At 32.6% G+C, this 13,987-nt stretch overlaps 1 protein-coding gene across 6 annotated transcripts in view; it reads right to left on the bottom strand.

Moving 5' to 3' along the window:
- Window positions 1–13,702, bottom strand: part of sno (Protein strawberry notch) — a 35,426-nt gene extending 21,724 nt beyond the window's left edge. Inside the window, exons 1-8 of one of the 6 annotated variants that reach the window (XM_074185818.1) lie at window positions 13,564–13,702; window positions 12,804–12,922; window positions 12,545–12,742; window positions 6,537–6,701; window positions 3,217–3,672; window positions 2,754–3,164; window positions 2,476–2,694; window positions 1,876–2,415 (exon numbers count right to left, since the gene is read on the bottom strand). In XM_074185818.1, the coding sequence (XP_074041919.1) occupies window positions 1,876–2,415; window positions 2,476–2,694; window positions 2,754–3,164; window positions 3,217–3,672; window positions 6,537–6,701; window positions 12,545–12,742; window positions 12,804–12,879 (2,065 nt within the window). In that variant the 5' untranslated portion in view covers window positions 12,880–12,922; window positions 13,564–13,702. Of the gene's footprint in view, window positions 1–1,875; window positions 2,416–2,475; window positions 2,695–2,753; window positions 3,165–3,216; window positions 3,673–6,536; window positions 6,702–12,544; window positions 12,743–12,803; window positions 12,923–13,454 lie in introns of all 6 variants that reach the window. The other 5 variants (XM_074185814.1, XM_074185815.1, XM_074185816.1 and 2 more) reach the window with 5 other exon arrangements.
- Window positions 13,703–13,987: the final 285 nt, after the last annotated feature.

Genomic DNA, 13,987 nt, shown 5'->3' with positions numbered 1-13,987 from the left:
CTATTTTTATAGATCCAGCAACTTCAGAACTCTTGTCACAAAAAGTAATTTTATTTTTCATAAATTTCTTGCAAAATTGTAAGACTGTGTCCACTTCCACAGTCTTTGTCTTGAAAGAACAAATTTTGCTGAATCAGATTATACGTTATGTCAATATGTAAGTTGTAACGGTTTATATTTTATATTAATCTGAATTGAATAAACTTTGATTTGATTTGAATTTTATAGTTGGATATTTAATCAATTGTGGTGGTGAAATCAATCACTGACATGTTTGAATTCATGTCGCCTACAATGATATGCTTCTTACTTTCATCCATAACATTGTTACACACTGGCCTCAATAGAAGACTATCTAGCGTTATCTTTATCATTCATCAACTAAGGAATTTCACTAGTTTTCCAACTTTGAAAATAGCGTCTCTCTATAAACTTTTCAAACTATCAAAAACTATAGTAATTGGTATGAATTGGCACCAAAATCTAAGAAATTGCCGACGATTAATGTTTGTATAGATATCTCTCTTCGATGTATTGTGTGCAAGCTGTTATCCAAACAAGAGCTTCCACTGATCAAACGTTAACACTTTTGGTTTTGTTTTTTCTCCTGTTTCATTGATGATGCATAAGTATTATTTCATCGACCCGTTTACATGTGGTTTTATAAATAACAAAGATGTTCGGTTCAGTCATTTAGTAATTAAATGAATTTACTTACAAACTCCATCAATTCAGATTGATAGATCCAAGTATAGCAATAGGTTTCTATAAATATGAAATGTTTTCAAGTTGTTGCCAACTTTGAATCCTAATAAAATGGAGTTAATATTCGAAATATAAAAATAGAGGAATATTGAATTCATTTCCTATACTTGAGCTGATAAATAGCCTTCCACATATAAAAATATTCAAGAAAAGAGAAAAGAAATGTTCTGTTTTTTTACCACTTTTATTTGTAACTAACGTTACTGCAGTTTCGTCCTATACGGACATTTTCAAAGTTATACAATAAATGAAAATGTCCGTATAGGACGATACTGCAGTAACGTTAGTTACAAATAAAAGTGGTAAAAACAAAAAGTTTCATTTCTCTTTTCTCCATTATGATTTCCTACCACATAGTAACACTACATCCATCAATTTATAAAAATAATAAATAAAATTCAGCAAGGAACTGCCTAAAAATTATTTGAAGTGTCAAATCATTTTATTTGAATGAGATTCTGAATTTTCAGTTCTTCACATCATTCCCGTTGGCAGTTACAATGTCTGTCACTCTTGTTTATTAATATCTCGAGAACAACCTAGGAGTGTTTAATAATGATCTCCGTATTTTGTTGTGGCCTATGTATATTCAATGAAATTTAAAAAATCGCATTCATTTATTGATAGTTATAGATACCCTTAGAAACTTGGAACCTTTAGTGTAGAATGAATTTAGAGAAATACACTTTTCCACTTTTTAATAAAATTGTTATTTTCGGTTAATCTTTTTTTTTTTCAGGGATTTCAAATCAATTTATATTATATTAGACAATGGAAGTCCGAACTGATGAAATACACCACGAAACATTGTCAACCACCTTCAAACAAACACTTTTCCAACATACCAACACTGTGAAAACATTATTCCCAACCACTTTTGGTCTACAAAATTGGTATCATTAGGAGATAGTACTATAATTCTCCCTTTTTAGACATCAAACCTTTAAAACTTTCTAAATAACCGAACACTAAGCTTCTACTGTCAAGTGATAAATGTTTATACAGGAACAAATTTGAGAGACATCAACGTACAGTTTACTATGACATTTTGAAAAGCAGAGGTGAAGTTAGATTTTACGATAATATTGTTATATTTAAAATTTGACATACTTGGTTTTCGCTTTCCTGATGATGTATTTCCTTCATCATTGCCATTAGTGATTTTTTTGGAATTTGAAGGAGGTTCTAAACCTAGTAATCTTTGAATCCTAGTCCTATCAGGTGCTGGAAAATGTTTTTCAACCAATGTTTGGAAAACACCCTTAGCCGTAGAAACAAAATCTGTTAATTCTCCTTCATCCCTCTCTAGTTGTTCTAAAGTCCTAGCTTCTCCTGTACTTTGTAAACCGATAACGACACATTTTCCCATTTTTATAGCTTCATGAGCAACAGCTACCGCGTGTGGTACTTTAGCGGCTATGCAGAGATACTTGAAAAACCTTTGATGTGACGACCAGAACTGTCCCCACATAGTTTTTCGCATTCGGTTCTCTGCATCAACAAGTTCAGCTGCTTCATGAAATTTTTGCATAGCTTCTACCCACAGCTTAACGCTTGCATCATAAACTTTCCCAAATTCTTTAGAAAGAGGGACCTCTTCAATTTTGAAAGCTACGCCATGGAAACTCAACTGCCTTGCAATATACATTCCTGAAAATTATACGTTTTGGAGTGTGTATATATTTTTCCCGGGTGTGTGTATGTATTTACCTCTCAACTTCATGTCCATGGCTACAATTTCCATTGCACCAACTCCCCTTTTCTCAACAGCTGAAATAAAATCTGCAAATTCTTTGAAAGGGGTTCCCTCGCCCCACATTCCTAGCCTAACCATGTATGCCATATTTCTTGGTTCAGATGCTCCTGTAGCTGAAGCATAGACTACTCTAGCCTTCGGCAATTTATTTTGTATTTCAAGTACAGTCAGACCTGAAATGTAAATTGAAGTGTACATTTTCAGATGGTTTCTGAATTATCTTAAATCTTACCAGTTTTTGTTGGTTTTGATGATCCTACCGGACACAAATTTTTTGCTCTGTGGCATTCATCAAAAACTATAAGTCCATCAAAATCTTGACCGCACCACTGAAGTAATTGTTTCAGCCTAGATTTATATTTACCGCCTGCAGAGTTACTTTCTCCAATCAATGCAGAATAAGTACTAAATATCACTCCTTTTTTAACATTGTTGTTCACTGCTGAAGAAATCTTGGCATATTTTAATTTATTCAGAGCATGAACGTCGATTTTGCCTGCTCCAATGTCTTTCAAGTCCCTTTCTGCATCGTATTTCAAATCATTTGATACTGATACCCAAATAGCTCTTTTGCGTCCTTTCAAATAATTCTCAAAAATTATTCCAGCAATGGTTCGGCCTTTACCTACTCCAGCGCCATCACCTTAAACAACAATATATGTAAAAAAAAAACAAAAGTCATTATTTAAACTGACCTATTAAGAACCCTGCTCTGGAGCCATCAGGTAAAATATGTTCATGAGCTTGTGAAGCATAAGTTATGCTTTCCAACTGCAAAGCAGAGAGATGACCACCTCTTATTGTTTCATCAGGAATGGACAGTTTATACCAAACATCTGCTGGAGCAACGGATGACAATGAAGCAGTTTCTACTACAGGATCGGGGTGCTTTCGCCCAAGTTTCAACTTGGACGGCATATAATCAGCATATGTTTCAGCTACTCCCAATTCTTCATCATCCACTTCTTCCTCCTCCTGATGATGCAGAGGTTTATTATCCATTTGGTTCATCCAAAGTGACTGTACGGCTTTGCTGCTGAGTTGACCACCCCAAGATGGTAAGGGACCTTGTGAACCATAGAGCATGGCAGCCATATTTTGCATGAAGGGGTTGCCATACGGATTTCCCATACCAAACGCTGCCATTTCCACTATGGATTCAAGATTTAATTAGTTGGCAGTTGAATATATTTATCACCATCAAGCAAGTTAGAAAGAAAAGTGCCATAAATTTTCTCAAGAATACATTAAAAGGACTTTATTGAAAAAGCATAGATAGATTACCCAAAATTCGCCTTTTTGACACCTAGTCCAATATTTCATGCTACATGCATTCGATCAGACATTAAATGAGCTTACTTTCTATTGGTTTCTTGAAGAGTTCAAAGTGATATTTCACTTAAAGTCAAATGTCAATGAAACAGTATATGTTTGGTCTGAATTGAAACTATGAACAACATATGACAGATACCATAAAGAAATTGGTGAATAATTCAAGATTCGCTTCCTCTAATTGTTGCAACTAGTATGGCCCAATATTATCGAGTGCATGTTCAGATTAAACACGAACCATTCATTTATAATCCATTTACGTGGATCATTTTTACTAGTGGATGTTAATTGAAAAAACTTCTATTTACTGATTTGCGGTTGAGAAAAGAACTCACCAATCTTCCAAATTTTTAATAATTAAATGATTTCAACCAATTTTGAGAAATTCATAAAAAATAAGCTCCATTTCCTATAAAGTGACGATTAATTCAAAAGTATACTTTCACACTTTCCCCTTTTACTTGTACTCTACTTCATCACTGATAATGCTGCACGTATACAGTTCAAATAGTTTTTCATTGTTCATTTAGTATTGTGGACATTCGACAAAAAATTATCGTTTCATAAACTTTACCATAAAGTAAATCAATAATCACCTACATATATTTCTACAAATATTTAGCTGAACTGTTTTTATCTTATTAAAATGTCACGTCTACCAAAAGTTGTTCTTACAAACAAAATAATATACAAAATAATATTATATGAATGTCTATGGGTACACAACAATTTGCATTTTTCTTCAGGTATAAGTTATTATTGATATCAAATTAATCCACCAAAGAAACCACAATAATGTCGAATATTTAGTCATCAATTATCTTCAAACGATTTATTTTCAAAACTATGTCCTACTACAGACAGTATGACCGATGTTCAATGATGTCAGTGAACAATATTTTCCTTCTTGGTCCAAACTTTCAACATTAACAGTGCATACAAACAAAGTTCCCTACTCTCAACTTTCGAACTAATATATCAATTACGGACAAAATGTATATAAAGAGGCAAGTAGTTTTTCATAAGAAAGACAATTAGCAATGACTGAGAGTGCCACAGCTTGTCAAATGTAGGAAGAGCTTTCTGAATTCCGTTGTGGTCCCGCCCACTAGATGTGCGTTTGTTAGAAGACTGAAAGCGAGCGAGCGAGAGAGAGAGAGAGAGAGATAATTCCCAAGTCTCTTTCTAGATTTGACGAGCTCTACCAATACTTTTCCCAATGGAGTCTCACGATATTTTCGTTTGATAGGTATTTTGATTCTCTATTCAACACGATTTCACTTTCAGTAATTGTAACAGCCGTTCCTTAGTAATATTAAAAAAAATGCAAACAAAGAATAAATATTATTTAAGAAAAATGGTATCAAAACTTTGCACTGAAGAATGTTTCAAATGTTCAGACCTGGTTCACATGGGCGTACGAATCTGCCGCAAATTAAGTGTTTGTTGTCTCTTATGAGTCAACACAAATGATCGAATGCAAGAATATGCTCGTCTGCATTGGTTCTTACCTAAGAAATGTCTCCTAGAATAGCCGGCTAGATTAGTTGATATGACGATTTTTTGTAAGAATTCGTGAAATACAACTGTAGTCTCTTTCAGAGCTCATGGATAAAATAAGAGGTGCTTGTTTGCATGTTCGTAAATATAAAACTGCTAATTACTTAGGAATAGCTAATCCGATTTCGAAAACTAAAAAGATTTTGGATAGAAAATTGAAATAGCTGTCAAAAGGGGTATCACAAGACCACCTTTATATTTAAGAGACATTGTGTGGTACCAACATGTTACAGCTGGAAACTAAATTTCTGCTGAATTAAAATATACATTAAGAATCGTTCATTAGTGAAAAGTCTCGGGAAAAACGTAATAATTTTTCAAATATTTTCAAAAAGTTACTTTTGAACAAAGATTAGTTTCTATGATGGTATTCGATCTCAAATTGTATTGGTTTTCCGTGTGTGCACCTGAAATATTCTTACTTCTGATAAATTTGGTATATTATTCATTTGATGTATATCAATCTGTTGGCAAAAATAGTGGTTTTTTTTTTGGAAAAGTCTGTTTGTTTTTAAATGAGGTAGTGAAATAATTTAAAATATCTATCAACTCCCCCAGTATTAAATTATTTCACTGACCCGTTACTTGATGGAAATTTATAACACTACCCATGATTATAAACAATATTCACACTAATAACATTACTAAAGACGTGTTTTGCTACAAAGTTGCTTTCTTAGTCGAACTAGTTTTATCGAGAATTTATATCAAAATTGTGAATATACATTTGCCTCAACATTGATCAAGACATTTTAGTATAACAGTTTTGAAATTTTATTGCTTGAAGTTTCCATACACCTCCGAATTAAGTAATCACAATAAAAATAAACCCAGAAACATTGGAATACATTTAAAATATTCGTGAAGAAGTGAATCACATCCCTGTCCACGAAAAAAAAAATCAATATATTGGATATTTTTCCTAAATCAATTTACTTGTATGCTGTTTAAATGTTGATGTGACCATAAAATTATAATATTCTTCGAAAGGTAACAGAATATACTGTGATGTCATACATAATAAAGTAAAAGACAAAGTATGTACTCACACAAATAATACTTTTGAATTAAACGGCTTATTTATTTTCATACAAAATATAAATTAAACATCTACGACACTCACAGCGCCTAAGATAGGACTTACTCTGCTGCAGAAATTGTGCAGCGTTGAAGCCTGCGCCAGCTGCAGGTTGAGGCGAGAACATAGATCCCATATTCATGGGCCCCCCCAAACTACTGAGCATGCTTGCCATCGCGGCCACACTGCCCATGCCGTAAGGGGAACCCACTGTAAACAAATACACAATGACAAAAAATAGATTTCAACAGACCAACTGCACCACTAGATAACACAGAAAGTTACATTGAGCAAGTGTTAACCAATATCACTTAAACGTTTTTTGTAGAAAGGAAGACAGTAAAAATACAGGTTGACGATTGAAGTGGATTTTTGATAAAAATTTCAATATAACTCGCAGAAGTAAGTATCACTATTGAAATGTACTTTTTTAGTAGTTTCGTTTATACGATCAATAACTCATGCTGTGATATTAATGTATCATTGCAATATAAACTTTTAAATAAATAACTTTCAATTGGAAAAAAACACTTTTTTATAAATACCGAGATCCTTTTTTATAACTTCCATCAGAAATCCTAGAGAATCAGGAGCAGTTGGGTTGATTTTTATAAACTTTAACTAGTTCATCCTTTTCCAATGTAAAACCCCCAATTAACCCACAATAAATAATTAGAAATCATGTGTCAATCATGTTACTCCAGAAAAATAAATTCCTTATTGCACTACACTAATACAGCACCAAAACAAAGAACATTTGCTGAATCATAAGAAAGAAATTGAAAGAAATTTCAATAATGTTAGTATTTTATAACATATTTCATCAAAACAAAGAGTACCAAAAATTAAACTTCATTAAGCATATCACCACAATAAAAGCAAAACAGCAAAAATGAAATTTGAGTTTTGTTTGTTCCACGGAAGTCTTAAAATGACCCTTTCGAGAAAGTTTCGAGTATATATCTATTCACACCTGCGTGAAAGATGGTGGGGGATGTTTCTCTCATTTTCATTTTTTTTATTTAATTGATACACAAAAATACAGAACTTAAAATAAAAATACTAACGAAGAGACAGATATAAAGACAGTAATTGCTAGATATATGACACACAAAGTGTATTTTGAATATGTTAGTAATTGCTAGTACATAAAGTAAAGATTGTGTATAAAAATAGCATCTAAGTGACTTAACACTTGTGTTATGCTACAAAGTAATACTAATTATTATAAAATTACAGTTATGTACAGAAAGTCAGGAAACCATTTAGTGGCAGTGTATCTATTGGTCTTCTAATATTTTGATAAATTCAAAGTGATTTTCGAAGATAATTTTTTTTGATTCTATTGAGAAGGTTTCATAATTTTTAATACGTTTTATCTTTAAGTAGCCTATATAAGGCTAAAATTAGAATATGGCTCTGTTCTGTGGTCTCCATTCTACAATTTAAAAATCTGTTTAAAATCTGTTTTTCCATTAATCAGCTGTCACCCCCTAAAGTTTATCTACTTCAAATCTTATGGTATCTATCCTGATAGAGGTAATCCATATGAATCTCTTACCATAACATTCAATATTGAAAGTCTTGAATTACGCAGAAAACTTGCTGGAATAATTTTTCTGTATAAATTACTGCACAGAAATGTGGATGCTATGGAAGTGTTATCTTTTTTATAAATTTCTGATATTAGTTGATAAGTTTTTTTTAGATTATTTTTAATGTTTTCGATTTGTACAATATAATAGTTATTTTTATTAAGTAGTTTATTTCTATAAGTTTTGTATTCTTGTTAAATAATGATAATAATATTTATTAATCCATTAAAGTTACATGCAGACATAGGATAAATCACATTAGTAGTTAAAAAGAGTACATTCTAAAATAAAATTTAAAATAATATTAGAGTTATATAGAGATAAACTGGTAGTACATGGTGTATAAAGTGGGTGTATTGATATAAGTAAATTATATCGCATTAAAACTAGACTAAAATGTCATTAAAAAATTAATTCAATCTGTAGAAGGGAGTCCGAATGAGTATTTCTTTGAGTTTTAACTTAAAGTTGGAGGTGGTAAATGATTTTCAGAGTAGGGGGTAGATAGATGGTTGTACACTTTAATTACCATAACTGTGGGACTCTGGCTGGTTAGGGTGTGGTTTGGAATTATTTCTTGTATTTTCCTTGTGGAATATAGGTGTGTATTATTTGGACAGTTGGTTCGGTGTTTTCTATCATGTGCAAAGCATGCTATTTCCAGTATATACAGGTTGACCACTATTAAAATGCTTAGGCGTTTAAAAAGTGGTTTGCATGGTTCAAGATAATGAGAAGAGGTCATACATCTAATTATCCGTTTTTGTGCAGTCAGTATATTATTCACTGCAGATGAAGTCCCCCACAACCAGATACCATATCGCAGCCGGGACTCAATTTCACTGTCATAGATAGATATAGTCATTGAGTCATTTAAAAATTCTCTAAGAGTTTTGAAAAGATAAAATTTTTGACCCAGAGTGGATATTAGCTTAGAGCAATGAACTCCCCATTTCAGGTTCTCCTCTAGGTATACCCCTAGAAATGTAGTTGAGCTGTTTTGTATAAGATGCTCTGGTTCTATAATTATAGTATATATATGGTCTATAGATTTTTGCCGTGGGTGAAAATTTATGAAGTTCGTTTTGGTTGTGTTCAGGACCAGATTGTTAGCAGAAAACCATACACTTGCCTTTTTCAGAGCAAGATTTGCTTTTGCCTCTGTATCTAGGAAATCTGAACCAGTTATTAGAAAATTTGTGTCATCTGCATACATTGTGATGTTGTGGTCTCCAGTGTAGCATGGTAAATCATTAGTGTACAGAATAAATAGTATAGGCCCAAGTATGGAGCCTTGAGGTACCCCTATATTAATGGTGGAGGTTTCTGATCTGACTTTTTTGTTTTGGTTATCATTACTATTTATTTCGACATATTGTTTTCTATTTTTCAAGTACAATTGAAACCAGTTGAATGGAATACCATGAACACCATATTTTTCCAGTTTATAGAGTAACCAGTCATGCTCAACACAGTCGAATGCTTTGCTTAGGTCACAAAAAACTCCTACAGGGTACTTTTTATTTTCAAAATTTTCAATGATTTCGCAGTAAAAGTTTAGGATTGCCTCCACAGTTGATCTCTTTTTTCTAAAGCCAAATTGTGTGTTACTGAGTACTCTGAATTTGTCTAAATATGGTAAAAAACGACTGAGCATTAAATACTCAAAAAGCTTTGAAATTGAGGATAGGAGGGCGACTGGCCAATAGTTATCCAAGATATGACTATCATTTTTCTTAAGTATTGGAGTTATTATTGCAATTTTGAAAATTTCTGAGAAGATTCCTGAGTTCAGAGATTCATTTATAACATGACCTATCGGTTCTGCTAGTAGGTGTTTGAATTCTTTGAGAACTATATTAGATATGCCACAGACACCAGAGGATTTTTTATTTTTCAAACCATTGAATAACTCCATAACTTCTTATTCGTCCAACGAAAATACATAAAAGGAGTTTACATTTGTTAGTTGTTCTGGGAAGGAAAGAGACACTGGAGGGAGGGGCCTCGATAACGAGTGTGGTGCATTCTCAAAGAAAGTATTGAAATGGTTGGCTATTTGACTTGGGTCACTTATAGTTGTGCCACCAACATTTATTTCTTTGATAGAATTATCTTTCTTTGTGCCTTTTATTTCTTTGACTATATTCCACATAGTTTTTGATCTGTTACTTGATGTTTGCACCTTATTTGAGTAGTGATTTATTTTTGTCATTTTAACAAGATTTTTGTATGCCTTCTGGGCATGTTTATACATTGGTCTAAGTACGTCAAAAGTTTTTTGTAAGACATACAAATCTCTTATTCTGACACTCTCCCTTTTAACGTGGTAGGTAATCCAGTTTTTATTCTGTCTGGTGTAGAATTTTTTGTAGGGAAAACATATCAAAATAGTAATTCAAGATATTGATTAGTTGTTTAGCTTTCTTATTTACGTCAGTCTCATTGTATACTTCCTCCCAGGATTCAGTTGATAAGTAGTGCCTTATTGTCGTCGTTGAATAATCTTTTACGAATGTTCCAATTCGTATGTGAAGTGTTTGTTTAGTTGATTCTTTAATTTGTCCCTATTTCTAATTGATACAATTGATCCTTCAGTTATCCACGGCTTTATTTTTATGTTTTTTGTGCCATAATTGTATACTTTTGAAGTTTTCAATAACATTATTAGATGTAAAGAAATGAACTTTAAATGTTCAAGCCTGTCTCGGATATACCTACACAGTAGGTTGAATGGACTGACGCCTATCAGAAAACAACTACTCCACTGGCTAATACCACGAACGGCGTTGGATTCTATCCGACAGGCGTCAGTGCAATTGGCAATACAACTGAAAGAGTCGACCTTCAATTTTGGAATTATATTCCATTGCAAAGGAGCCTGAAACTGGTCTGCAAGTGTGCCCTTTCCAAATTGGAGGTCGACTACTTCAGTTGTATTGCCAATTACATATGCAGGAAAATTTCTGTGAAGAAACAGAGATCAGTTCAGAGTTGAGGGTCCATTTCACTTAATACTACATCCCAGGTTTCATTTTGTAATAGGTTCCCTAATTTTTTACAAATGATTTTTGTTGTAAAGTTTTCTGTTTTCCGAAAGTTTTTGTTTTTTTGAAACTACTCTATATTTAATGATACTGGATAATGATCTGTAATGTTATACTTAAGAATAAATGAATTATAAATTAATTTTTTGTGGTTAGGTTTTTTAAGGAAAATTTGATCAATGCATGATTTAGTTTCAGGAGTAATTCTTCTTGTGGCATTCAGTATGTATAGCACAAATTCATATTTAGCTGGTACAGAAAGTTGTTTAAGTAAATATCGTTTTCATTTAATAAATTAATATTGATGTCACCAATGAGAACATCCATTTTGTTGGTCTGGTTTTTGTCCAGATATGAATCTGGTTCGTTAATAAACGAGACCAGGTTAGTTGGGTTAGGACTGTATATGGCAATTATTTTACAGAAATATATAACAAAATTCAAAAATCATGTGGGGTCCAGGGACCCCACATGATATGGTTTTCGAGTACTGATTTTCTTTTGTCTTTGTTTATTGAAATCAAAGGGTTTATACCTTACACCTCTAGGCCAAAAATTCGGATTATAGAACTTATTTTAATATCTCCTTAATGACCAATGCATTCAATTCAAAGGCAACTCCTGAACTAAAACTTTTCAATCGTTGATAGCAGAGAACTATAGTTATAGAATTATTTATATATAGAATTATAGATTCACATTGCCATTGTTCAGACAATCATAAAATACTGATGTTTTTGTTATTCAAGATAATCATGTCCTCGACCGTAAGGAAGGTGTCATCGTAGGGAATAAGTTTCATTTTTTTATTTTATCACAAACAACCTCAGGAAACATTTGCGGAGATATCCACTGATCTCCTCGGAAGTAGTATCTGGATGATGTTATATAAAGAAGAAATTAAGTAGAATTTAGTCAGTATGACAACGCTTGAGAAAGCTATTGTATAGCGTTGCAGTTGTATGAGGTTAGTGATTAAATAAACTATACCTTTTTTTACTGATTGAAATGTACATAAATGGGAGCTTATATTTCACATGGACCCAAAAATTTGGATTTTGTATATATCCCTGCTACACATGTATGATAATTTGAGATTGATTGACACTTAAGTCATTTGCAAAATTTTGTAAATTGGGGATTAATCTTGGTGCACTCCGAATAAAACCATAATGCTAACAAAAAGTTTTATGCGGAGTTTTTTAGTGGATTCCTTTGCATAAAGTTCAAAGAGAAAAAGGAATAGAAACTGTTGATCCTTACTCTCCACTTACTTGAATTTTCAATTAGAAGTACTCACAAAGAATATTATCTGACTTCATTACATGAATAAATAGTTTAGTGGAACATTTCACGTTATGCTGACAATAGTTTCATGAACATGTACTCTTTTTGAGGTTTCTTTACTCACTTGGAGGATTACGCATCATATCATAAGTACTTGGATGCATAGGGTTTCCAATTTTGGGATTATAACTAGCCATTGGAATTTGTCCCATTCTAACATCAGGTTTGATAGTTGTTTCTTGCTTGAGTTTACTTTCTTGCTTGAATTTATTTTCTCTAGTTTCCATGAGAGCTGCTGCTGCTGCCAAATCTTTTCCTCCACCTAAAAATGCACAACAATTATAACATGTGGCCTTCCAGAAAATAGGTATCTTCTCACTAACCTGGTACTTCAATTTTATCAGGATCTTCATCTTCACCAAAGTCACTATCGGACAGATTATCATCTTCCTCCATCATCTTTTTAGACTAGGAACAACAAATAGTAAAGTGAAACTTACTTCTGTAATATAAACATCAAAACATTAACTACCAAGCCGAATGAAATTAATAAAGCTCTAATCTACTTTTTCCATTTTTCTTTGCTGAACAGACACACGAAATTGACTACTCAGAAATGTTGAAAAAAAGTGGTTCAAAAACAACTTCAAGAGTAGAGCCATGAAAGTGAAGGAGTATGTATAAGACAAGCTGAATTTTTATAATTATGCAAATATGGCGAGAACCAACGCCCTAAAGCTGTAGAACAAAATTATAAACCTCGATCTCAGCCAGAAACAACCATGTCAATCCTTAAGTGAGTATTCGAATCGGAAACCAAGTAGTTTTTTTGTATTTCTTGGTTATGAATTTTTAACATTGCTGCACCCGAAAAAAAAAGAAGAAAAAGGCGAAAAAAAGTCTCAAATCAATATTTGCTTCCCATAATCAACTATCTACATTATTTAATAGTACCAAATAGGGCTATTCGAGCACAAAAATGCATAAATAAACAAATCAGGCAGGAAAGGACACAATAAGAAAAATGACATTACCGTTTTTTAATCATTCGCAGTCATGCAAAAGATTTATAAAGCAACTATTTGAAATTGAAATACGATATATATGTACTGAAACTATCCACTGACACTAGTATCCACTTACAACTTTTTTAGAACGCGGCATTTTATTATTTTAAATGAATAACAAGCTAAGCACTAACACGCCATTCAACCTTACTGTGCAAACTCTGAATCACAATCACAAAACGTCTATTCTACGCTCACAGAAGGTTGTTTTGTAGTCTAGGCTACGCTACCAACATTGATTTCTGGTGACAAAAGAATGGCAAAGACACTGAAAATCTAGGGAGTTTTTAATTACTCCTAGTTGACAACCTCGCCAGCAGAGGGCGTACAGAAAAATTCTGGTTTTTCAAATTTCTTCATGTTGGTCACGTCAATACTTTGATTTCAGCTGATTTTTAGCGTGAAACCTGTTTCAAATATTTGTCCCCATAATTTGTTTTCAGATTAAAGCAAATAAATTGAACTACAACTCAGATCATATTCAAAATTATTCAAAAGAC

Source organism: Leptinotarsa decemlineata, unplaced genomic scaffold (genome assembly GCF_025532065.1).
Source record: "Leptinotarsa decemlineata unplaced genomic scaffold, Ldec_3_MD MMD2_tig00078346_RagTag_RagTag, whole genome shotgun sequence".
In the NCBI taxonomy this organism is placed as follows: Eukaryota; Metazoa; Arthropoda; class Insecta; order Coleoptera; family Chrysomelidae; genus Leptinotarsa; species Leptinotarsa decemlineata.
The sequence above is the reverse complement of the archived record's forward strand: the minus strand, read 5'-3'. Positions and strand labels throughout refer to the sequence as shown.